Source organism: Cololabis saira, chromosome 3, assembly GCF_033807715.1.
Source record: "Cololabis saira isolate AMF1-May2022 chromosome 3, fColSai1.1, whole genome shotgun sequence".
Taxonomy (NCBI): Eukaryota; Metazoa; Chordata; class Actinopteri; order Beloniformes; family Belonidae; genus Cololabis; species Cololabis saira.
This window is the reverse complement of record NC_084589.1, coordinates 51,452,332-51,479,061: the sequence shown is the minus strand read 5'-3', so window position 1 is coordinate 51,479,061 and position 26,730 is coordinate 51,452,332. Positions and strand designations below refer to the sequence as shown.

General features: G+C 43.8%; 1 protein-coding gene across 2 annotated transcripts; it reads right to left on the bottom strand.

The window, feature by feature from the left end:
• Nucleotides 1-9,072: 9,072 nt before the first annotated feature.
• Nucleotides 9,073-26,176, bottom strand: hjv (hemojuvelin BMP co-receptor). Of its 2 annotated transcripts, none has more exons than XM_061718596.1 (4): nucleotides 26,037-26,176; nucleotides 17,603-17,738; nucleotides 15,138-15,667; nucleotides 9,073-10,321 (listed from the first exon to the last, which is right to left on the bottom strand). In XM_061718596.1, exons 2-4 carry the CDS (start codon nucleotides 17,694-17,696, stop codon nucleotides 9,674-9,676), a joined length of 1,272 nt encoding a protein of 423 aa, XP_061574580.1. In that variant the 5' UTR covers nucleotides 17,697-17,738; nucleotides 26,037-26,176; the 3' UTR covers nucleotides 9,073-9,673. The 2 variants fall into 2 exon arrangements, with proteins under 2 accessions (XP_061574580.1, XP_061574581.1); XM_061718597.1 differs by having other exon boundaries at nucleotides 15,138-15,663.
• Nucleotides 26,177-26,730: the final 554 nt, after the last annotated feature.

Genomic DNA, 26,730 nt, shown 5'->3' with positions numbered 1-26,730 from the left:
ATGCAAGGAGGTATTTTCCCCGGTGCCTTGGACTGGAGGACATCGCATGCCATGTGGATGAGATTTTGTAGCCGGACCCAGAGAGACGGCATGATGTAGGCTGATTGTCTTTTTTTTGTGAATGTATTATTTTGTGTTCTGTGCTGTGTCTTTGTTTTGACGAGTGTGAATAAACACCAATAAATACTTGAAGTTTGGATCCCTGTGTGTTTACAGAACTATGACAAAAGTATGACCTCAAACTGACCTAGCCACCTTGTGCACAGAAAAAGAAAAAAGCCAGATGTGTTTTGTATTCATACCATCAGTGTGTAGTTGGCACATTATGTGCTTAGTAAATGATGGCATGTGTTTACTGTCTGATATGAAAACACAATTTTTACTAAGGTGTGTAGAGTTAATCAAGCTGTGTTTGCTTTTGCAAGAGAACTATAAAGTTTTGATAATTTGGTGAAAGGTTTTCTCATTTGTGTGTAGAGTTTAGCAAAAATAGCCAATGTTGCAAAAAATGTACTTAAGGATTCAGAAAAAACTGTAAGACATTCAAGGCCTGTTTAAAATATACATTAAATGCCATAATAGGTATTTGGTATTTTCAATTTAATGTTGAAATACGATTTCAAGAATAAAGTCGAAATTTCGTGAATAAAGTTGGAATTTCGTGAATAAAGTCGGAATTTCGAGAATAAAGTTGAAATACATTTTGAATTTTTTCTCGAAATTGTACTTCAACATTAAACTCGACATTTCAGCTTTTTTCTCGACATTTCCACTTTTTTCCCGAAGTGCATAATGAAAAAAAATCTGCCTCCTCTAAAATATAATTTTCATTTTTCTCCTGCCTGGCCCTAATACTCTTCTGTACTTTCTTCTCCTCTCCTCCGCCACACGCACTGCAAAAACTCTTATTTCTAATTAAAATGTCTCATTCTTAGTCAAAACAAATCTCATTACACTTAAAACAAGAGTCATTACCAGAAAAATAATCTTGTTATTTGACAATTTCCACCTGTTTCGAGTAAATTTTCACTTGAAATAAATAGAAAAATCTGCCAGTGGAACAAGATTTATCTTCTCATTACAAGCAAAAAAATCTTGTTCCACTGGCAGATTTTTCTACTTATTTTAAGTGAAAATCTACTTGAAACAGGTGAAAATTGTTGTTTTTTCCAGTGATGAGTCTTGTTTTAAGTGTAATGAGATTTTTTTTCACTAAAATGAGACATTTTAACTAGAAATAAGACAAATATTCTTGTTAAGATTTTGAGTTTTTGCAGTGCGGTAGCACATATGCGCATCCATTGCGCTTATGCGCTACCGTGCAAATGTGTCCTCTCGCGCAAAATGTGGCTCCCGTTAGAATATGAGGCCCTAATTACAGCGCGTTTCTGCGTTTAGGGAGGGGCGGCCCTGATTTGCACAATGTATCGGTATTGAATCGGTATCGCCGATACCAGCCTGAATTTTACTCGATATCCAATCGGAAAGGAAATCGGTGGTATCAAACATCACTGCTACTCGACCGTTGTTTTCCACCCACAACTCAAGCACGAGAAGTCCACCGCACAAACACACATTTCATAATAAAAGGCAACTCGCAAACGGAAAAAGTAAAGTTAGAAATTAAAAAAATAGATTAAGCGATTAAAAAACATAAAGCACTAAATGTGCCTGTTATTAATTTATCGCAATTAATGTGCTAATTTGTACGGAAGAGTATTAGGGCCGGGCAAGAGAAAAATAAAAATAATATTTTAGAGGAGGAAGATTTTTTTTTCATTATGCACTTTGAGAAAAAAGTCAAAATGTTGAGAAAAAAGTCAAAATTTCATGAATAAAGTTGAAATGTTGAGAAAAAAGGAGAAATTTTGACTTAATTCTTGAAATTGCATTTCAACATTGTTCTCGACATTTCGACTTTTTTCTCGTGTTATGCGGTGAACGTTTGTTTCCTCTGGGCTCAGGTGACTCATAATTGCTTTCCCAAATCAGGAAACGGAGCCAGAGGGGATGAAGAATGAGCAGAGAGGAGGGAGAGGGATTCCCAGGAAGCTCAGTGATGTAACACAGTCGTTCACCGTGTATAAAACCATGTGACACAACTGCGTTTCAAATGAACCAGAGATTCATCCTCATCGTCATCACTACAATTTCCTCTGCGTCATGAGTCATTACATAATGCAATCCTACAGTTTTATTGTCAGGCGTTGGTCCTTGAGAAGCAGCAGAGAAGCGTGTAAAGCCTGATTTATGGTTCTGCGTTAAACCAACCAACGTTGCCGTGACGCCGTCGTGAACCCTTTGGACTTCTCCGTCACTCCATTTCGCCGCGGTGTAATACCCCTCCAGAGTGCTAGGGGGGTGCGTTGTTTTCCGCAGAAAAGAAAAGGCGATTCATGCTTGAAAAACCCGGAATTGGCTGAATTACAACAATTTTATTGTTATCGTCGTCTCTAGTTGATTTTTTGTTTAGCTTCTGGCTTTTCTGGTCACATTGGCCACGGTTACATGATGTTTTTTAATTTTGGAATTAATAATAATAATAATGACTTGGTTTTATATAGCGCCCTTCAAGGCACCCAGAGCTTTACAGAGATCATTATTCATTCATACACATCCTCACTGGTGGTGGTAGCTACGTTTGTAGACACAGCTGCTACGTCTGTAGCCATAGCTGCTACGTTTGTAGCCACAGCTGCCCTGGGGCAGACTGACGGAAGTGTGGCTGCCATATCGCGCCAAACGGCCCTTCCGACCACCACCAACATTCATACACATTCAGACACATTCACACGGGGCAAGGTGGGTAAGGTGTCTTGCCCAAGGACACTACGACAGCAAACTGAGCGGGATTCGAACCGCCGACCTTCCAATCATTGGACGACCCGCTCTACCACCTGAGCTACTGCATAATTTTTTTTTTTTTTATTTATTCATTTTATTTTCATTAGTTTTACATTTGAATGTGTGAAGGATTTGTGTAATTTACACGTTTTTTTTTTTTTATATATATATATTTTTATATTTTTATCCCTGATTTTTTCCCATTTTTACCACCCCGTGCTCCTACCTAAGTAACAGTCCTGGGCATTGCCATCCTCTACCAACCCCGGGAGTCCCTGCACTGAGCTCAGGTCTCCTCCTTAACCCGAGGAGTGAGCAGGCCGCACCTTTTCACCAGACAGGGTGGGGTTTCTCTGGCCGGACATAGCGCGTGGAAGGATCACGTTATTCCGGCCGGATCCTCCCCACCCCATCTGTTCCCCGGTTGGCCAGGGGGGGCAGTATAGCCAGGACTGTTGCATGTTTTTGATGGACAGTTCGCCCAGGGCGCAAAAGTAGCCAGGAAGCTGGCCGGAAGTTAAACTACCGGAAGAAAAACAATCTTAGCCGCTGCAACTTTGAAAAACTCACAATTTTGATGTTTCCTGTTTCCATCTGTTCTTTTAAATATATCTATTTATTAAATAAATGGTCTCTGCTCTTGACCAGCGTTTACTGCTGCTGCATCTTGAAACTTTGTTTGGAAAACCAGCCCAGCGGAATATAAGATCATGGAGACAGACGGGCGAGAGAACGAGCAGAAAGAAAGACCGGGATTAATTTAAAGAGGAATGAGTGTAAACATGATCTGGAATTATTCTATTCTGATTTAAAATCGTAATAAACCAGCCACTTACTTCAGAATTAAGTTTAATTCAGAATGGCCATTTTAATTTGGAATTAGGTGTTTACATGGTCATTTTTACTCATTTTAAGTCGGATTTAATTTTAATTCTGAATTAAAGAGGAATTAAACTTCCCATGTAAACGCACTGAATATTAACTTTAGTGACTTCCGACTGGTGTAGACGGGAGTCATTAGCCCCGACATTTATGATAACTTTACCAAAATTACGATTACTCTGCCAGCAGCTTCAAATTTGCTTCAATGTGGCCCGCTCTGGCCCCTGGGACACATGAAGCGCGTGGTGGTGTTCCGTGCGCCAGTACTCAAGTTGTAAAAAGAAATCAGGGGGGATGGTGGATTTGATCATATGGGGACAGATAATTTGTGCTGATTACAAATAATATAATATATTACAAATAATAGCACTGACCAAAACTCCTGCAGAAATACTGCAGGAATGACATAGCAGCAGTTAAATGCAGCCTTCTGTAAGCTTTAAATATCCACTGGGCTTACATCAAATACATCAAAACACAACAATAAAAAACACTTTTCTGAACTTATCAATATGACTCTGTCCTTCACAGGATAAGTAAAATGGATCACTGCAAAAACTCACAATCTTAACAAGAATATTGGTCTTATATATATATTTGTACTTTATTTTTTTTATTCTTTTTTTTAACATGCATGTTCGAAATAAAAAGAAAAATTTAAAAAGAAAAACCAGACTGTAAATATGTTTATTTCCGCTCTAAAGTTGGACATTTTAACCCGGAAGTTGATGGAGATGGACTCGCTTTTGGAGCATCTAGTGGCCAGTTGAGGAACTGCAACAAAACATGGCGCCACATGAGCGTCAGTGCAGGAGTAAGATGGTTGGCGCTTGGTCATTTCTGCATCGTCACTGTCACATTTCTGCAGCCCTGCTTCCTCTTCCTCTTCAGGTTCTGGTGGACAAGAATAAAACCTGATTCATGCTTCCGTATCAACGCAGAGCCTCCGATGCAGCTCCCGCTCCCTGCAGAACTCTGCATCACCCAATGTTTTTTTTTTTGTTTTTGAAAATTCTCTAGGTGTTGTGCTGCGTTCCATTTACCTCGGAAGTCGGAACTCGCAACTGGGAATGCCGTCACAGCCGAGTTATCAGCGTTCCAGTTACAAAGTCGGAAAACAAGATGGCCACGTCCACGAAAGCTGTTCTAGCGCTTGCCAACATAACAACATAGCCAACATAATAGTCCTGTTTTCAACCCTGAATTCACTCTTTACACTTTGTGCCTCAAGCCCCACAATACGGTTTGACGTACATGCACGAAAATCGGTACACACCTGTATCATGTCGCAACTTAAAGAAAAGTCTCTTGGCGCCATGGCCGAAACCGAACAGGAAGTCGGCCATTTTGAATTAATCGTGTAATTTTGGCGAAATTTATGCCATTCCTTCGGCAGTTAATACGGCCCGAACCGTAATGTGCACCCAAGTGTGTTATACATCAAAATGTGCGTCTCCACCCTGCCACTACACGCATTACTTTTCTCAGTCTGGACATGTTAATTTTGTGGCACATAGTTGGTTTGATGGGTTGCTGTAAAGCTCAGGAGGTAGATAATGTGTTTGAGATGTTGCAGGACTGAGTTCAATTCTATGCAAAACTATCAGAAAATTACGCCAAGGAATGCTCTGTCAAATATTAAATGTGAGAACTAGTCAGTTTTTTTTTATTTAAATAAGAGTACCTGCTTGTGTTGAGGTTCAGTGCCCTCTTCAACATGTTCTTTAACATTTTGAACATTTTGAAAGCTTGAAACAAAGGACAAAAGATAAAAAGTTTTCAGTGCAGTTAAACTTGTGTCCTTGTGTAGCTCATCTTGGAACAAAGAGGCTTTTAATGCAGATGTTATTGGACCAAACCTTATACCTGAACCACTTTTAAAATGACGTCCTTCTACTGACGATTGAAAACTGGCCAGGAAGCCTGGGAAAGAGGCAAGAATGTGGGGCCTCATGGTAAAGAGCTGAACATTGTTAAAGAGACTGAGAGTTCAATTCCTGCCAGAGGTCTTCAGCCCGTTGACTTTAAGTAGCACAAATCCACTTTTAGAGTTCAACACACAAACTGAAAAGTTAAATGCGCTATATGAGAGATGTCTTCTGTCTGAGTGTAGTTGGTGGTGTGGAGTGTTTGCTCACGCCTTTAAGGCGCCAATGAAAAGGTGGTGCATGCTGGTTCAAACCATCCTCAGTATCTGGAGGCATCAGACCTTATAATTGGACCACTTTTTAAATGATGTCCTTCAACTGAGGACTGAAAACTGGCCAGGAAGCCAGCAAAGGAGGCAAGTATGTTGTGCACCTTGGAAGAGTGCCGCACGTTGTTAAACAGACTGTGAGTTCAATTCCCGCCGGACTTCTTCATCCAGTTGTCTTTAAGTAGAACTAAATCTGCTTATAGAGTTCAACACTCAAAATGAAAAGATAAATGCACTAAGAGAGATGTCTTCCCCCAAGGATACTGGTGGTGTGGAGGATTTGCTCAAGGCTCTAAGGTGCCAATGAAAGTGTGGTGCATGCTGGTTCAAACCCTCCCCATCCTCAGTATCTGGTGAGGTAGAGGCATCAGACCTTATACCTGGACCACTTTTAAAATGACGTCCTTCTACTGACGATTGAAAACTGGCCAGGAAGCCTGGGAAAGAGGCAATAATGTGGGGCCTCATGGTAAAGAGCTGTACATTGTTAAAGAGACTGTGAGTTCAATTCCTGCCAGAGGTCTTCAGCCCGTTGACTTTAAGTAGCACAAAATCCACTTTTAGAGCTAAAAACACTAAAAATGAAAAGATAAATGCACTAAGAGAGATGTCAGGAAGGTTGAGGTAGGAGCGCCCAGGGGATCAGGTAGGAGGTAAGAAAGTAATTACCCTTTTCAAAGCTTTGATTTGTAAAAGGCCCTATCACCTGATCCTCCAAGCACTCCCACCCAGCCTGCCTCCCTTCTTGCCAAATGCCCCCTCTTACACCTCATCCTTCCTGGCCCCCCTTGCCCTTCTCCTACCTAACCCCCCAAGCCCTTCTCAACCTTCCTGATGCCACCAAGCCCTCATCTTCCTACCTCATACCCCTGGCCCTTCAGCTGTCCTCTTACTCCCTAGCCCTCCTCATAGCCCCTAGCCCTCATGCCCTCTCCTCCTACCTGACCCCCCCTAACCTTCTCATCCTACCTCATCCCCCGAGCACTCCTAACCTCTCATCCTCCCTTATCCCTCTACCTACTGAGGATGGGGAGGGTTTGAACCAGCATGCACGACCCTTTCATCGGCACCTTAAAGCCATGAGCAAACCCTCCACACCACCAGTATCCTTGGGGGGACGACATCTCTCTTAGTGCATTTATCTTTTCATTTTTAGCGTTGAACTCTAAAAGTGGATTTGTGCTACTTAAAGTCAACGGGCTGAAGACCTCCAGCGGGAATTGAACTCTCAGTCTCTTTAACAATGTACAGCTGTTTACCATGAGGCCCCACATTCTTGCCTGTTTCCCAGGCTTCCTGGCCAGTTTTCAATCGTCAGTAGAAGGACGCCATTTTAAAAGTGGTCCAGGTATAAGGTCTGATACCTCTACCTCTCCAGATACTGCGGGTTTGAACCAGCATGCACCACCCTTTCATTGGCACCTTAAAGCCATGAGCAAACCCTCCACACCACCAGGATCCTTGGGGGGACGACATCTCTCTTAGTGCATTTATCTTTTCATTTTTAGCGTTGAACTCTAAAAGTGGATTTAGTTCTACTTAAAGACAACTGGATGAAGAACTCTGGCGGGAATTGAACTCACAGTCTGTTTAACAATGTGCGGCACTCTTCCATGGTGCACAACCAGAGGTGTCAAGTACAAATACTTCATTACCTTACTTAAGTAGAAATTTGGTTATCTATACTTCACTGGAGTAATTATTTTTCGGACGACTTTTTACTTTTACTCCTTACATTTTCACGCAATTATCTGTACTTTTTACTCCTTACATTTTAAAAACAGCCTATTTCATTTTGGCCTTTAAAAACTAAACTATCCAGTTAAATTGCTCCATCCGGATAGAGTGAATTTGGTTGTGGTTGTTTCAGATGTTCTTGTCCAGTTTTGTTCTTACACCCGTTGCCCTCAGATTCCTGCAACTAAACTTGCGTCTAGAGATATAATTGTAGTTTCCTGTTTATTGATATTAAATTCAATTCAATTAAATTTTATTTATATAGCGTCTAATACAACAAAAGTTGTCTCTAGACGCTTGCCAGAGACCCATACCCAGAACATGACCCCCGAGCAGTTATTACATAAACAATGGCAGGTAAAAACTCCCCTAGTGGGAGAAAAACCTTAAGCCAAACAGTGGCAAGGAAAAACTCCCCTTTAGGAGGGAAGAAACCTTGAGCAGGACCTGGATCATAAGGGGGGACCCTCCTGCCGAAGGAGAGGAGTCTTGACGGACAAACCTCTCCCCCGCCTGCCCGGGCCGTTACCCTGCCCCCCTCACTCCCACGCTGCAGGTTCCGGTGTCCGGCAAAAAATGCTGCAACATGGACAAAAGAGAGAAAAGGGAGGAGAAGGGGGGGGGGGGGGGGGGGTGGGGGGGAGGGGGGGGGGCAGCACAAGAAACTACAGGAGCGACTCTAGCACACTAGAATTTACACTACCTAGAGATTTACCAACACCAGCTAGAGGTTTACTAAACACTAATTATAGGCTTTACTAAACAGAAATGTTTTAAGTTTAGTTTTAGAGGTGGAGGTGGTGTCAGCCTCCTTAACCCAGATTGGTCGAAATATTCAAATGATCTATAATATGAAGTGGTCTACGAGTATTAGTAGAAGAGTGTCTACTTTTTCTTCATCTCTAACTTCGGAGTCAGACTCCCTTTTTCTCTTCAATATGTCGTAAATCTTTCTCTGCATTTTGATGACGGTTCTGTGTATGTTTTCACTGTATATTCCTGTGTTCTGCCACCAGGAGGCGCTGTGGGCTGCTCGTCACATTACAGCGGTGTATATATAACGTTGCGCCGCTGTAGTGTAGTTTGCTCGTCCGAGGGACAAACGTTTGTGCTTGTCTTCTAGTTAACATTTGATTAGTTTCTGCTCATGTTTTGTGCATCAGTTAGCTGGGAATAACAGCTGGATCATCTGTCCTCTCCACTCTTTTCTCTCCGATCCGGGTCTATATTTCTTTCCGGATCCCCGTTCCGGACTGATCCGGCTTACTTTCACCCCTGGTCAGTTCCAACTCCAACAAACCAAAATAAAACACTCAACCAACGAGTTTCAGGCTTATTACCTCTTTTTCACTATTATACCCTCTTTTTCAAGACTCAAGTTTGAAAAAAAAGAAAGACTTTTTGAACACCAAATTCAATTTTTATACAGAAAATAATTACAGTACATCTTATTACAATATATTGGAGAAAAAAAGCATGTTATTTTGCCTCATTCAAACCATCATCTTGAAGTTTGCATCATAACTTCTCCTCAGCTGCCGGTTTACCTGCCGATCTTCAACACACTTTTCTCCAGATTGTCGCTACGTTTCTCCATTTTCTGTTATCTCTTCTCTTATTTTCTTCTCTTTTCTTTCTTACCGCTATTTTTTATTTTTATTCTCCGTGACAGGGGTTGGCTTTGGCCTGGGGAGTTAAGTTCAGCATTCGCTTTAAAGATATCTGGCACCATCTAGCGTTGTGAATGGGTATTATGTCTAGACCCCAATTGTAAGACGACCTTCACTTTTTCAGTCTTATTTCAATGCAAAAAACACCGTCTTATATTCGGGCCAGTACGGTAATTAGAGTTTCCTCCGAAACTCAAGCGATTTGGTGGTGAATCGCTTCCTCTGCACTTGCTCCTCAACGAAGAACGATGGCGTCGAGCTGATGGAGTTCCCTCTTTGTCGAGTTGACGGAGAAGCATAAACCAGGCTTTAACAGACAGGCCCAATCCCATTCCCTGCAGCTTCAGGCTCTTCCCAGAGTTCCCAGCATACCGAGCAGCAGGAGCAGGAGTGTGAGGCGGGGTCGCGGCCTGCTAGCACCCGCGACCGGATGCAGGTGGACCCCGTCGCCGTCGGAGATCATGTCCTGGGCGTCCCGGAGTGCGTTGACGGCCGCGACGCTGGAGTTCAGGTTCCCGCTGGTGATGGAGTCGAACATGCAGGCCTGGAAGTAAACGTCCCGGGCGGGAAGCAGCGCGGCGCAGTGGGCCTCGGCGGCGACGGTGCTGACGGTGGCGACGGTTCCGGTGGGGGCGGAAGAGTCCGGCGGGAGGGGGCGGAGCGTGTCGAGCCACTGGGAGGGAGGACACCCCCACAGGCACAGCTGGAGGTCATGCTCCGGGCCGAAGGCCTCCACGACGCCGCGGGGCGATCGCACCGACAGTGCGAGTGAGCGGCCGCTCTGACGCACCGCCAGCAGCGTGCCGATGTGGGCCGCGCGGATCTCGGCGTGGCGGCCGGGGCTCAGAGTCCGCACCGTCAGGCTCCGGTAGCCGTTGCGCTCGCCGCTCCACACCGAGCCGTCGGCGAAGGCGGCGGGGACGTTGTCCAGCTCAGCCTGGTACAGCTGCTGGTCGATGCACTCGCGCCGGTTCTTGAAGATGATGGTGATCTGACAGAAAAAAAAAAAAGAAGATGATGGTAATCTGACAGGAAACAGAACACGTGTGTTACGGTTTGATACTTCCTGTTTTATTTTGAATCCTGTCGGTGCGTCCGAAATGCCATACTAAACAGTATATACTCAAAAAGTATACTTAAGTTCGGCACACTTTTGAGTAAGTTCCTTTTGTTATCATAAGTATCTCATAACCATCATCGTTCTTCATTGTTCTTGTAGTTTGTTGTGCTGGTCTGCCCCCCCCTTTTCTTTTCTGTGCACATCTGCAGGCCAGAGCTTCAGGAGTCCCCCCTCTGATCATCCCACTGATGCTTCCACCTGTGGATTTCTGCTAGATACCTGGTGACATCTTGACCTTGTTTCAGGAGAAGCATCCATTGGGCCAAATCGAAGTGCTGACTATGATCCGCTGTGGCAATCCGTCTGCTCAGCGGGATTAAGCCAAAATGGTTGATGATTCATAACATTGCTGCGCTGCGTCCTAATAGTATGCCCGCCCACCAACAGTAGCGGCATCTTGGATCCTCCAAACCCTTACAGTTACACAAGAGCAATCCCCAGTGGCGGTAACGTAACTTCCTGCATGTTGTTTGCAGTCTGTTGCCGATTCTTCAAATATTTCTCCAAATCTTTTTAATCTAACTTAGTTTGTTATCTGGTGATAGTTAGGTGCATCCCAGGGCCCCGATTAATTGTAAATTTGGTAAAGTTATCATTAATGTTGGTAATAATGACACCCGTCTACACTAGTCGGAAGTCACTAAAATTAAGATTGTGTCGGTGTGTAACTACGCCGAAACCATGTCGGAGTCCATAGGTTTCTCTGGTCCCCTCCCCAATCTGATCAGTGATGATATGTTTAGCCGCATGTCATCACTCCGCCGCTGGTTGTTTCAGGGGTGTTTGGAAAACGCCTTTATTAACAATTGGAAGACATTTTGGGGAAGGCCCGGTCTGATTAGAAGAGACAGCCTTCATCCCACCCGGGATGGTGCAGCTCTTATTTCTAGAAATCTGGCTGATATTATTATACACTCCCCCTGATAATCCAGTGTTGGGCCACAGCCCTATCTGAACATGGGAAGCCTTAACTTCGACTTTAAGGCCTATCTCTGAGACCAGCCTCGATTTCTTACAACTGACATCGTGGTCTTAAAATAAAGGCAATTAGGAAATTATTCCAAAGCCCAGCGGGCTTGGCAGTTTATTGCAAATCCAATAGTGGATGTCTGGATGAAATGAGAAACCTTTAGGTGTCACAAAGGGGCAGGATGGAGGTCACGTTCAAACAGTGAATTGGTGAGAGATCCCGATTTACAGCAGGCCCTGCTAACGCGAAGCGCCTCCCGCTGGTGGTTAAATAACAGCGGATTCCCAAATCTCGCTTTCTTTCTTCACCACAAGGGAAACGTCCACGGTCCTTACATTTTTAGTTATTATTTCCTGATAAGTCAGGTGGTGCCCCATTTTGATTAATTCATTTTTATAATTAATTTTGATAAGTCATCTTCTTTATTAATTATCAATAACTATTGTAAAACAATTATTTATAACTCTCTAATAACTGAACCAGCAGCTCCTTTGTGGGACAACACAGAGCATGGATGCAGAGAATGCCAATAAAAATATAGGAATGCATTAAATAGTTGGCGATTCTAACAAGGTGCCTAGCAAAATAGAAATGGTGTCAATTCCCCGCCCTCCAAAAGTTCACCAAGTGATAGAGGCGTTAATCAAAATAACCTTCTAAAAATGAAAACCAATACGCACTTAGTAACAATTAAAAACCGATAAATTAGATGCGGACTACTAAAAATACGATCTATCTCTAGTCTCTACTAGTATGACTTCGGTGCCCACACCGTGGGTGGGGTTGGCGAAAGGGCCTTTCTGTGTGGAGTTTGCATGTTCTCCCCATGTTCCCTTGGGTAGCAATGGGAGCTACCCTCACAAAAACATGCACACAGTCCTGGGCTATACATGCCCCCTCTGGCCAACCGGGGCACCAGATAGGGTGGGGAGGATCCAGCCGGAATAACGTGATCCTTCCACGCGCTACGTCCGGCCGGAGAAACCCCACCCTGCCTGGTGAAAAGATGCGGCCTGCTCACTCCTCAAGTAAGGAGGAGACCTGAGCTCAGTGCAGGGCCCTCCCGGGGTTGGTAGAGGGGAGCAATGCCCAGGGGCCTCATTTAAAATGGACTACGTAGGATTCATACTAAAAGTGCACGTACACCCAAAAGCCGAAAATGGCGGGCGCAAAAAAAAATCTGGATCAATAAAACCATGTGCACGCACACTTGCACGCAATGTTCGCTTTATAAATCACAGTCCAGCTGGAAGGTTGCACAGCTGAATCCGCCTCATATCCCGCCCTCTACACGCCCACTTTTTAGCTTAAAAGCGTAATGCAAAGTAGTATTTGCATATGAATGAGCCTTCTGAGCATGCGCAGCAGCTTCCTGCAGCCTGTTTGGCGTCAGAATGAATGAGACGGGTCCAGCCACGTGCCACTGAATTTCAATGAGATCTGAGATCTAGATGTTGTGGATGAGGTGGAGGACAGGAAAACGACATTATTTGGTGGTGACAGTAAAAGTAGAAAGAGTATATAAATAGTATAAAATAATTAAAGCGAGTGAGTGGCAGCACGCCGTTGCTGCGCTAAACGCTGTGAGTCCCCCGGCGCAACAGGGGGGACATGTCCCCCCGTCTTTTCAAAATCATGTTTTTGTCCCCCCCACTTTTTACAGTTTAAAAACTAACGGTAGGCTCAGCCTGTAATTGCAAATCATCCAGACACCCTGTGCAAAGGCGATGCGAGAACAGCCCGGCAGCCCCGCTCCCCCTCCTCCCTCCCGTCTCCCCTCAGAGCTGCTCAGGGCAGGTTTATGGTTCTGCGTCACACCAACGTAGAGCCTACGCCGTAGGCTCTGCGTCGTTTTAACGCAGAACCCTAATTTAGGCTTACACCCGCACGTAAAGGTTTCACGCGCGCGTAAAACTAATTATATATATTAAAAAATCTGTGTCCCTTTAGGGAAGAATGGGGGGGCCCGTGGAGCCCCTAAACACTCTACGAAGCCCCTAATTTGTTCTGTCCTAAAGCGGTGCGTGAAGAGGAGGTTCCCGGCGTGTCCTGCAGCAGCACCAGAGTCCTGACTGACGCTGAGCTTCAAACATAGAGGGACACGATCAGCGCTATTTTGTTATAAGTCTGATATATGTTGTGATATGTGATGACATTATTAAGAGTATGACATGAATCTGGCTTCATTTCACCACCTCACAGCCTGCGTCGCCAGTTCCCCGTGTCTTAAGTAAATTCTTACGGGAGGGTCAGGGTTGCCGTAGGGATACGCAGATCTTTCGGTTAGTTTTTTCTTTTTAGATCCCAGCCTTTGCGTAGAAGGTGGCTTGCGCATCTTTCAGGCCCTTTTTGTGCGCAAGCAAGCTTTATAGATGAGGCCCCAGGACTGTTACTTAGGAGCACTGGGTGATAAAATGGGGGAAAAAACCAGGATAAAAATATATATAAAAAAAAAAGGTCTCTACTAGTAAATTATCTAATTACCGAGACCTGGTTTATCAGAAATGTGGCGACAGGAGGAAGAGTAAATGAATCGACGCCGCCCGGTTACCTTATTCCCCGAAGCACGGGCCGAGGCGTAGGAGTAGCCGCGATCTATAACTCCAGTCTTCAAATAAAATCTAAACCTAAATGCGATCAAAATATCTTCGAAAGCCTCACGCTTAGTCTTAAACTCCTGAGCTGGAAATCAGACAAGCCAGTTTTGTTAGTGGTAGTGTACCGACACCCTGCTGGTACAGGTTTTGTTAGTGGTAGTGTACCGGCCCCCTGCTGGTACCAGTTTTGTTAGTGGTAGTGTACCGGCCCCCTGCTGGTACCAGTTCTGTTAGTGGTAGTGTACCGACACCCTGCTGGTACCAGTTCTGTTAGTGGTAGTGTACCGACACCCTGCTGGTACCAGTTTTGTTAGTGGTAGTGTACCGACACCCTGCTGGTACCAGTTCTGTTAGTGGTAGTGTACCGGCCCCCTGCTAGTACCAGTTCTGTTAGTGGTTGTGTACCGGCCGCCTGCTAGTACCAGTTTTGTTAGTGGTAGTGTACCGGCCCCCTGCTAGGACCAGTTTTGTTAGTGGTAGTGTACCGGCCCCCTGCTGGTACCAGTTCTGTTAGTGGTAGTGTACCGACACCCTGCTAGTACCAGTTCTGTTAGTGGTAGTGTACCGACACCCTGCTAGTACCTGTTCTGTTAGTGGTAGTGTACCGGCCCCCTGCTAGTACCAGTTCTGTTAGTGGTTGTGTACCGACCGCCTGCTAGTACCAGTTTTGTTAGTGGTAGTGTACCGGCCCCCTGCTAGGACCAGTTTTGTTAGTGGTAGTGTACCGGCCCCCTGCTAGTACCAGTTCTGTTAGTGGTAGTGTACCGGCCCCCTGCTGGTACCAGTTCTGTTAGTGGTAGTGTACCGACACCCTGCTGGTACCAGTTCTGTTAGTAGTAGTGTACCGGCCCCCCCTGTTGCTTATCTAGAACAGTGTTTCCCAACCCTGTCTTGCATGTTATAGATGCTACTCTGCTTCAGCACACCCTGATACAAGAAGCTGTATCATCAAGAGAGTTGTGCAGACCTTGATTATAAGCTAACCATTAATTTGAACCAGTGTGTTTTGGACTTAGTGACATCTCGTGGCAAATTCTGTTGTTCTCGGATTTCCACATGAAATGACAATCAAATGAATAAAAGTTTCCTATAAACATCAAACATCAGACCTTTGGCTCACCTTAGTAAGCACTGTGTGGAATGTCCTCCCCCTTGGCGACGAGCTGGTGACCTGTACGTACAGGTACTCATTATCAATGAGAGGCCACGACCCCTGCACAGCACACGTCTGGAAGTCATTGTTGAAAGTTCGTATGTGGGGGTCTCCAAAGATACTGCAGTGCAGGTACTCAGGCGTCCGACCCTCCCTGCTGAGGAAGCTCCTCTCGTAAAGGCAGGCGTCCCCCGACAGCGTGCCGTGAGGGAGGGGTCGCGGCTGAGCCGTGGGACCGGCCCGGGGACAGCGGTGCTGGATCAGAAGGTCCTCGATGCCCTGAACCGCAGAATGGTACGCAAGGTCACCCCGACACGGCCGCGCCATCCTCTTCGTGCACATGGCGTAGGAACGCAGGGCACTGCAGTAGCCGGCGTTCACCGCCTCCCTGCTGGGGGCTCCACCTCCTGCTGACCCGCCACCGCCGTTGCTGCCCAGGCCCATCGTCGCGGACACAAAATCAGCGTTGCACCTCAGGATACGACAGGAAGCTCTGACTGGAGAGAGAGCAAGGAGGAGGTTAATTCAAACGTCAGCGGGATGTCTGTAAAACCGTCCCTAAATGGAAAAAAAAGTTTCCAACAATGGCCACGGTTACATGATGTTTTTTATTTCTGAATTAATTATTCCGAATTAAATCATTCAGAATTAAACTATTCCTTTGAGTTTACATGGAAATAGTAATTCCGAATGGATATGCATTGCAGAAGGTGGGGGCAGCTGGCCCCCACCTTCACAAGGATCTTCAACCGGCCCCTGGAGCTGTGTGAGGTGCCCTCATGCTTCAAACGCTCCACCATCATCCCAGTCCCCAAGAAACCCACCATCACTGGTCTAAATGACTACAGGCCTGTCGCCCTGACATCTGTGGTCATGAAGACCTTTGAGCGACTGGTGTTGAGCCACCTGAAAGACATCACAGGCTCCCTGCTCGACCCCCTGCAGTTTGCCTACCGGGCAAACAGGTCGGTGGATGACGCAGTCAACATAGGACTGCATTACATCCTGCGTCATCTCGACACCTCAGGGACTTATGCAAGGATCCTGTTTGTGGACTTCAGCTCGGCGTTCAACACGATCGCACCCGCAATCCTCCACCAGAAGCTCACCCAGCTCACCGTGCCTGCCCCCACCTGTCAGTGGATTACCAGCTTCCTGAGTGACAGGAGGCAGCAGGTGAGGCTGGGGAGCATCACATCCAGCACCCGGACCATCAGCACTGGCGCCCCCCAGGGGTGCGTCCTCTCACCACTGCTCTTCTCCCTCTACACGAACGACTGCACCTCAGGGGACTCGTCTGTGAAGCTCCTGAAGTACGCGGACGACACCACCGTCATCGGCCTGATCCGGGAAGGTGACGAGTCCGCGTACAGACGGGAGGTGGATCAGCTGGTCCACTGGTGCGGTCGGAACCACCTGGAACTGAACCCGCTCAAGACTGTGGAGTTGACAGTGGACTTCAGGAAAAACCCACTGCCACTCCTCCCCCTCACCATCCTCAACAGCACCGTCTCCTCCACAGACTCCTTCAAGTTCCTGGGGTCCACCATCTCCCGGGACCTGAAGTGGAACACCCACATCAACTCCATCAGGAAGAAGGCGCAGCAGAGGTTGTACTTCCTGCGGCAGCTCAGGAAGTTCAACCTGCCACAGCAGCTGCTGATCACTTTTTACACTGCCATCATCCAGTCTGTTCTCTGCTCTTCCATCACTGTCTGGTTTGCATCAGCCACCAAACTAGACAGGCACAGACTGCAACGGACCATCAGGACTGCAGAGAGGATAGTTGGGACTAACCTCCCATCTATCGACGACCTGTACCGGTCCAGGACCAGGAAACGGGCAGGTCGAATCTCTGCAGACCCCTCACACCCGGGACACCGCCTGTTCCAACTCCTCCCCTCTGGACGGCGCTACAGAGCACTGTGCGCCAGAACCTCCAGACACAAAGACAGTTTCTTCCCGCAAGCGGTTTCTCTGATGAACTCCCACAAATAATAAGTCTCAGAGTAACCAAACACGTGCAATAAAAATCATCCAGCACCCTCTTTAATAATCATGTCTGCCTCACTCTGCTGCACCTCTCACTTTTGTACTTCCTTTTGTATAATTTTTTGTATTTTTTGTATAATTTGTCTGTTAAAATTGTATATAGGTTATACTTATACTTATTCTTATTTTTATTCAGAACTATCCTTCTTTTATCACTACCTCAAACTGCTGCACCTTAAAATGTTAAAATGTTTATATGTATATAGTAATACCACATCTGTTTATTGTTTATTTGTTTATTGTTTATTTTTTTTACTACCAAAGAGCGAAATAACCGAATCAAATTCCTTGTTGGACAATGTTCGAACCTGGCCAATAAAGCTGATTCTGATTCTGATTCTGATTCTGATATGTGTGTATATATGTGTATGTTTTTGTACCTTCTGGTAAACTCAGCTGGACCAGCAGCAGAGTCAGGTGGATGTAGCGTTTCCATAGTAACGGCGTATGCTGCGCGGCTGCCTGGAGCTCCATCAGCGGGCTGACGGCGGCACGGGATCACAGGCCAGCTCCTCTCTGAAACACAAACACAGACGGAAGGTCTTAACCATCGATTTCTCCAGCTGCCTCGCTTCCACTCAGCGTGAATCACTGACCGATGTGATCAATGACCGATGTGATCAATGACTGATGTGATCAATGACCGATGTGATCAATATCCCCTGAGGTCCATCAGTACCGTCTCGTCTGTGATCATCGTTCTGTGTAAAGATGATCACGCTGTGTTCCTGTCATCGCGGTTCGTATTAATGCTGATATCTTTCATATTTGATTTGAAGATTTTATTTCCAACATGCATGTTAAAAAAGAGATTAAATAAGTTCGAACATGTAACTTAAAATATGTGTTTTGATGTTGGTTATTTTCTTCATGTGGTGGAATGCCCACCTGGATTAGTTTTCTTGTCTTTTTTCTTGTTTTTTATACATGTTCGAAATCAATGAAAACGAACGATAATTCTGCCCCACGATGTTTCTGAAAGCAGTTCTATCAGCATTCTGGGAGCTGATTGGTCCTTACAGCATCATTAGCTGCAATACTTGCTGTTGGATCTCAATATAATACTAGTATTAATATGTTGCAGAACTACACAGTCATATAATTCATGCAACAGCTCAAAAAACATTTTAATAACACTAACCCAAATCAATATCGGAATCGAATCGGATCAAATCAAATCTTGATAATCGATTCTGAATCTTATTTTCTTCATGTGATGGAATTGGTTTTCTTGTCTTCTTATGTGTTTTTTTTTTTTTTTTTTTTTTACATGTTTGAAATAAACAAACAAACAAACAAACGAAAAGAGTGATGGAGGCTGAACGGCTCAGCTGGAGCCGCTTGACCCGTCAGAGGGTTCTGGGAGGTGCTGTTGACACGTTACAAACGTGGTACAAACGGTTTTATTTGCCTTTAAAGCCCAGCAGAAACTGCTTCCAAACTACATTCAGGAATTGTTCCAAATAAAAGAAACCTGCTCTGACCTGAGGGGGAAACTCAGCAAGAACTAATATTAAAAAGAGATGAACATGAATTAAGGCAAGAGAAATATGGAATAGTTGTGACAACGACCTTAAAATGTGCAGTTCTATCTACAAGTTCAAGAAAATGTTTAAAGAAAATATTGTAAATAAATATAAAACACTATAACTATAAAGTATATTATCAAAAACATTCTAGAATGTAAAACGTACATTTTATATTTTGTCTTTTTTATTTTTTGTCTTCTTTATGCACTGTTTGTTTCCACGGATTAATGCTATTTTTTTCAGATTTAAGCTGATTACAAGATAAAAAGGGTATAAGCTACGGCTTCAGCCTACACTTTTTCGGCAAAAGGAATGTTTATTTTACTTTTTTCATCTTGTTTTGTAAAATAACATGTACGAGACCGAAATAAAGACAATTCATGGTTCTGACAAAGCGGCTGTCAGATAAACTGCAGTTCCCCGACCGGCCACTAGAGGGAGATCCAGACCTGACCACGTTAAAATGCCTGCTGTGTTAACCAGGGCTGGGGATCCACTCAAATGTCAAGAACACAAAAAGAAGAACACAATTCAAACAAAGATACAAAGAAACATTCTATTCAAAATACAGATGCGAATAAACATGTAGATATGTATATTTATCAGTATATGTAGATATATAGATGTATATTATGGATATAAATATGTTATATGTAGGTATGTATATGGATATATTGAGTTATATTATACATACAGTATTTATATATATATATATATATATATATATATATATATATATATATATATATATATATATATATATTTATAGTTATATGTAGATATGCCACTATAAAGATTTATAGTAATTTTTAAGTATATAATTGGAGGTAAATGTATTAACTAGTGTATATATATAGCATATCTACTCTTATATAGTTATTCAAGTATATTGTTATACCATTGCTGTCTATTGTTCTCTATTATATTGTAGTATTATTGTGAAGTAATGATAATGTAATACTATGCATTATAATTAATTATATTATTACATACATACATACATAGTATCACAACTAAATGCTGGGCGTTTGTTTTGTTTTGTTTTGTTTGCCTTGATTTGTTTAGTTTTTGACTATATTTATATATATATATATATATATATATATATATATATATATATATATATATATATATATATATATATATATATATATACATATAATTGAGTATTATATCACTGTATAGAACAGTTATTAAAGTAGGGGTGTTTGGTTATGTGTGTTTTATAAGTAAATGTATTGAAACTCTTGTTATATTTAAGAATGTATGTAAGATTCAGGGGTAGAACTGGATAAGTGTTTACGTCAATCCTACTCCGTTTGGAACATGTTGGTGGATCCGTGAACTATTATTATATGAAGTGCTGTACATACATATACATACATACATACGTTTTTAATTTTTGAGAATTTGGTTTTTAGCATTTTATGCAAATGTAACCCCAAGTCAGTATATAAAGAAATCAAATATAGACAATTTATGCAATTATAACTGAAAACTTTAATGTTTTCATACCTTTAAACATGTTTAAAGGTAAAAACATGGCACCAGTTATTCTTGTGTCCAACAAAACATTCTTTTTTTTCGGGCATAAACAAAAAAATACCAAAAGTTGTAATGTAATGATGAAAAAAAATCGATCTTTAGACATACTAATCGATTTTTAGGAATTATGAGTATCGATTTTATCGTAAAAAGGATTTTTTTCAACACAGGCCGAGTGTCAACGGTGTTTTGTTGTTTTTTACTCCGTCAGAGCGACCGGTACAGACTCAGCGGGTCAGGGTTGGTTTCCTTCACCGTAGGACAGACGTTTAGCACTTTCACCCGTCCAGACTCCGGTATCTGGCCCGAGGCCGACTGTACCTGCGGAGCTGCTGCACTTCTGGACGAATGAAGTCGCTGCCGCTCATGGTCTCGCTGCCGAAACATGTTTCTGCTGCTGCTCCACGACTCAGTGTTTTCAGGTGGCTGTGACCCGTCTGTGCGGTTTGTTCTGCCTGTGTTGAAACATGGACTCTCATCTGTTTGTTTGTGTTTCTGTCCGTCCGTCCGTCCTCCAGAACAAACAGCAGCAGCTGGAGGTGGAGCTTGCAGCGTCAATGAGGGAAATAGGGAGCGTAATCGGTACCTCTGGAGTTTGTTTCCTCAGGCTCATCAGAACCTCAGAGGTCCACTGTCCTCACCATGTGAATTGTATGCTAAAGCTGGCTAGCCTTCTCTGAATGTAAGACCAGTACTCGAGTTGTAAAAGAAAATCAGGGGGGTGGTGGATTTTATCATATGGGGACAGATAATTTGTGCTGATTACAAATAATATAATATATTACAAATAATAGCAGTGACCAAAACACCTGCAGAAATACTGCAGGAATGACATAGCAGCAGTTAAATGCAGCCTTCTGTAAGCTTTAAATATCCACTGGGCTTACATCAAATACATCAAAACACAACAATAAAAACACTTTTCTGAACTTATCAATATGACTCTGTCCTTCACAGGATAAGTAACATGGATCACTGCAAAAACTCACAATCTTAACAAGAATATTTGTCTTATTTCTAGTTACAATGTCTCATTTTAGTAAAAAAAATATCATTACACTTAAAACAAGACTCATCACTGGAAAAAAAACAACAATTTTCACCTGTTTCAAGTAAATTTTCACTTAAAATAAGTAGAAAAATCTGCCAGTGGAACAAGATTTTTTTGCTTGTAATAAGAAGATAAATCTTGTCCCACTGGCAGATTTTCCTACTTATTTCAAGTGAAAATTTACTTGAAACAGGTGAAAATTGTCAAATAAGTTATTTTTCTGGTGTTATTTTGTTGAAATAGCAGTAAAACCACATTCATTGATGAAATGACATAAGGGATGGAAAGGAGGGGTGGCAGTTTTACAGGGGGGATGATTTGGACCGTTTTTATTTCAGGGGGGGATGATTTGGACCGTTTTTATTTCAGGGGGGATGATTTGGACCGTTTTTATTTCAGGGGTGGATGCCGTCCCCCCTCAACTCCAGTACTGTGTAAGACGATTTACACACTGGATGACTCTGATTCATAAGGCTCTTCTTGGCTTGGTTCCTGGTTATTTATGTTTATTTCTTCAGAGAACTAAAAGCCATTATACTTTAAGATCGAATGACACTTTGCACCTGGCTGTTCCTCGTGTTCGGACTAACTTGGGGAAAAAAAAGCTTTTAGTTTCTCTGCACCCTCTGCTTGAAATATCCTCCAATTTGAACTGAAAATTTGAATTGAATCTTAATTTGTTTCATTTGAAAGCCTTTCGCTCTTTTCTAAAAGACGACGAGAATCCTTTCGGCAGTGCCTGTGTTTTTAAACTACATGTGCCCGTGTTTTTAAATTATTACTGAAGTTGTTGTTCTCTACATGTTACTGAAGTCACCACTACTGCACTTTATTTGCTAAAACAGTTTGCACTCTCATTTTAACGTTTATTTTGTGATTGCTGTTATTTGTGTGTTATTTGTGGACGTGTGCTGCTCCTTCCTTGGCCAGGTCACCCTTGGAAAAGAGGCCTTTATCTGGTTGAATAAAGGTGAAATAAAATAAAAAATAAAAAAAAAGGGCCCTTCAGAACCTCAGAGGGCCCATTAGGCAATACGTGGCAATCACAAACCAAATGACCGGATCCAGACCTGCAGGTCCTCTACAGACCACTAGGATCCAGATCCAGACCTGCAGGTCCTCTACAGACCACTAGGGTCCAGATCCAGACCTGCAGGTCCTCTACAGACCACTAGGGTCCAGATCCAGACCTGCAGGTCCTCTACAGACCACTAGGGTCCAGATCCAGACCTGCAGATCCTCTACAGACCACTAGGGTCCAGATCCAGACCTGCAGGTCCTCTACAGACCACTAGGGTCCAGATCCAGACCTGCAGGTCCTCTACAGACCACTAGGGTCCAGATCCAGACCTGCAGGTCCTCTACAGACCACTAGGGTCCAGATCCAGACCTGCAGGTCCTCTACAGACCACTAGGGTCCAGATCCAGACCTGCAGGTCCTCTACAGACCACTAGGGTCCAGATCCAGACCTGCAGGTCCTCTACAGACCACTAGGGTCCAGATCCAGACCTGCAGGTCCTCTACAGACCACTAGGGTCCAGATCCAGACCTGCAGGTCCTCTACTGACCACTAGGATCCAGATCCAGACCTGCAGGTCCTCTACAGACCACTAGGGTCCAGATCCAGACCTGCAGGTCCTCTACAGACCACTAGGGTCCAGATCCAGACCTGCAGGTCCTCTACAGACCACTAGGGTCCAGATCCAGACCTGCAGGTCCTCTACAGACCACTAGGGTCCAGATCCAGACCTGCAGGTCCTCTACAGACCACTAGGGTCCAGATCCAGACCTGCAGGTCCTCTACAGACCACTAGGGTCCAGATCCAGACCTGCAGGTCCCTCTTTCTGCAGTTGTCAGACACATTTAGAAGATTTCTACGAAAATATCCAGCTGTCGGTTTGAAATGAGCAGTTTTCCCTGTGACGGACGGCAGTCAGCTGACCTTCAGCCCTCCAACTGCAACAGGTGTGTGTGTGTGTGTGTGTGTGTGTGTGTGTGTGTGTGTGTGTGTGTGTTTGGGAGGGGGGGCTAAATTTAAACTCCAGCTGCCTCTCAGAGCTCCATCACACGCTCTTATAAATACACACACAGCCGGGTGCGTTTGAGACTGGCCGAGTATTTCAGGTGCTTTTCTGAACAGAAATGATGACATTTCTGCTGAAACTTGAGCTGTCAATCAGATATCAGTCAGATATCAGTCAGAAATCAGTCGGACATCAGTCAGATATCAGTCAGACATCAGTCAGATATCAGTCAGACATCAGTCACATATCAGTCAGACATCAGTCAGATATCAGTCAAATGTCAGTCAGATATCAGTCAGATATCAGTCACATATAAGTCAAACATCAGTCAGACATCAGTCAGAAATCAGTCAGACATCAGTCAGATATCAGTCAGATATCAGTCAGATATCAGTCAAATATCAATCAGATATCAGTCAGTTATCAGTCAGACAGTTATCAGTCAGACATCAGTCAGACATCAGTCACATATCACTCAGATATCAGTCAGACATCAGTCAGATATCAGTCAGACATCAGTCACATATCAGTCAGATATCAGTCAGATATCAGTCACATATCAGTCAGATATCAGTCAGACATCAGTCAGACATCAGTCAGATATCAGTCAGACAGTTATCAGTCAGACATCAGTCAAATATCAGTCAGACATCAGTCAGACATCAGTCAGACATCAGTCAGATATCAGTCAGACATCAGTCACATATCAGTCAGACATCAGTCAGACATCAGTCAGACATCAGTCAGACATCAGTCAGACATCAGTCAGACATCAGTCTGATATCAGTCAGACATCAGTCAGACATCAGTCAGACATCAGTCAGATATCAGTCAGACATCAGTCAGACATCAGTCAGATATCAGTCAGACATCAGTCAGACATCAGTCAAATATCAGTCAGACGTCAGTCAGATATCAGTCAGACATCAGTCTGATATCAGTCAGACATCAGTCAGACATCAGTCAGACATCAGTCAGATATCAGTCAGACATCAGTCACATATCAGTCAGACATCAGTCAGACATCAGTCAGACATCAGTCAGACATCAGTCTGATATCAGTCAGACATCAGTCAGACATCAGTCAGACATCAGTCAGACGTCAGTCAGATATCAGTCACATATAAGTCAAACATCAGTCAGACATCAGTCAGAAATCAGTCAGACATCAGTCAAATATCAGTCAGATGTCAGTCAGATATCAGTCAGACATCAGTCAGACATCAGTCAGATATCAGTCAGATATCAGTCAGACATCAGTCAGACATCAGTCAGATATCAGTCAAATATCAATCAGATATCAGTCAGTTATCAGTCAGACAGTTATCAGTCAGACATCAGTCAGACATCAGTCACATATCAGTCAGATATCACTCAGATATCAGTCAGACATCAGTCAGATATCAGTCAGACATCAGTCACATATCAGTCAGACAGTTATCAGTCAGACATCAGTCACATATCAGTCAGATATCAGTCAGATATCAGTCAGATATCAGTCAGATATCAGTCACATATCAGTCAGATATCAGTCAGACATCAGTCAGACATCAGTCAGATATCAGTCAGACAGTTATCAGTCAGACATCAGTCAGACATCAGTCAGATATCAGTCAGACATCAGTCACATATCAGTCAGACATCAGTCAGACATCAGTCAGACATCAGTCAGACATCAGTCAGACATCAGTCTGATATCAGTCAGACATCAGTCAGACATCAGTCAGATAATCAGATATTAGTCTATCATCATTTTCTTAAACAGAATCTCGGGTCACTTTTGAACTGTTTTATTGATCCATCAGTTGAAGAAGAGACTGATCTGGAGGAGACGTGGAGGTTAGGATCTGTTTTCATGCACGTAACAGTTATTGATCCTGAAGCTGATAGGCCACCGTTCCTGGACGTTTCAGGAGGTTTGGGCCGATATTCTGGTTATAGTTCGAACATGGTCAGAAATTCAAGCTTCACGCTTTTGTGTCGTCGGATACGTCATACGGATTTGTAGGATAGGTTCAACTGGTACTTGGCCTCTAGTTAGTGTTTAGTAAACCTCTAGTTAGTGTTTAGTAAACCTCTAGTTGGTGTTAGTAAACCTCTAGTTAGTGTTTAGTAAACCTCTAGTTAGTGTTAGTAAACCTCTAGTTAGTGTTTAGTAAACCTCTAGTTAGTGTTTAGTAAACCTCTAGTTAGTGGTTAGTAAACCTCTAGTTAGTGTTAGTAAACCTCTAGTTAGTGTTAGTAAACCTCTAGTTAGTGTTTAATAAACCTCTAGTTAGTGTTAGTAAACCTCTAGTTAGTGTTTAGTAAACCTCTAGTTAGTGTTTAGTAAACCTCTAGTTAGTGTTTAGTAAACCTATAGTTAGTGTTAGAAAACCTCTAGTTAGTGTTAGTAAACCTCTAGTTAGTGTTAGTAAACCTCTAGTTAGTGTTTTAAGCTTGTGAAGGACTTTTAACTGTAAAACCTTTAAACTTTCCTGCTAGGAAGCGTGAACACGCCAACCCGGCAGCTTGAAACCAGATTAAATGCGTTCATCTGTTCGTTGTTTCTCTGACTCCATCACGGCCATCAGAGACAGCTGCGTGAGTCCGTTGTCATGGTTACGGCGCAGAAACGACGTTTCCACCACGCGTTGGCGCCTCGGGTCGCCCCGGTCTCTTACCTCCTGCTGGTTCAGGGTCAGACCTCGTCCATGACGTTCAGGCTTCTGAAGCAAAAACCATCCGGAAACTCTGCCAAGACCAGGTCCAGGTCCAGGTCCAGTTCCAGGTCCAGGTCCAGGTCCAGGTCCACGTACAGGTCCAGGTCCAGGTCTATCCAGAACCCTGAAGGTCTGCCGGGTCTGACGCTCGTGCTGCACCCGCAGTCGACTGGGAGCTTCAGGAGTTTCTAAATAAAACACCCACAGCCACCTGCTGCACAACTGTCCTCACTGGGACACACACACACATATATGCACACACACACACACACACACACACACACACACACACACACACACACACACACACACACACACACACACACACACACACACACACACACACACACACACACACACACACACACACACACACACACACTGCAGCAGTTTATTTTTATTTCAGACGTCCAGCAAGTCAAACTCTGGCTGTAACCGACTGCTTCTCCTTTTTTAAACAACTCATTAGAAAAGTCCAGCTTTGGTCGGATTTATTTCTGAGATCCGGTTCCGACCCGTCGTTAATGGGCTCCGGTCAGCTGTTCGGACTCGGCTGGTTGCAGACGCTCCTGTTCCGGGTCAAATCCCACATGTGATCAACATTGAGGCGGCGGCTCTGAGACGTGATGCAACTGAGGCAAAAACGACCCGGGAA

Excerpts from the sequence above, each read along its gene's own strand:
- hjv (XM_061718596.1), bottom strand. The coding sequence starts at position 17,696 with ATGGAGCTCCAGGCAGCCGCGCAGCATACGCCGTTACTATGGAAACGC. Across the intron at positions 15,668-17,602 it reads CCAGCTGAGTTTACCAGAAG|TCAGAGCTTCCTGTCGTATC; the intron begins GTACAAAAACAT and ends CTCTCTCTCCAG. Across the intron at positions 10,322-15,137 it reads TCCACACAGTGCTTACTAAG|ATCACCATCATCTTCAAGAA; the intron begins GTGAGCCAAAGG and ends TTTTTCTGTCAG.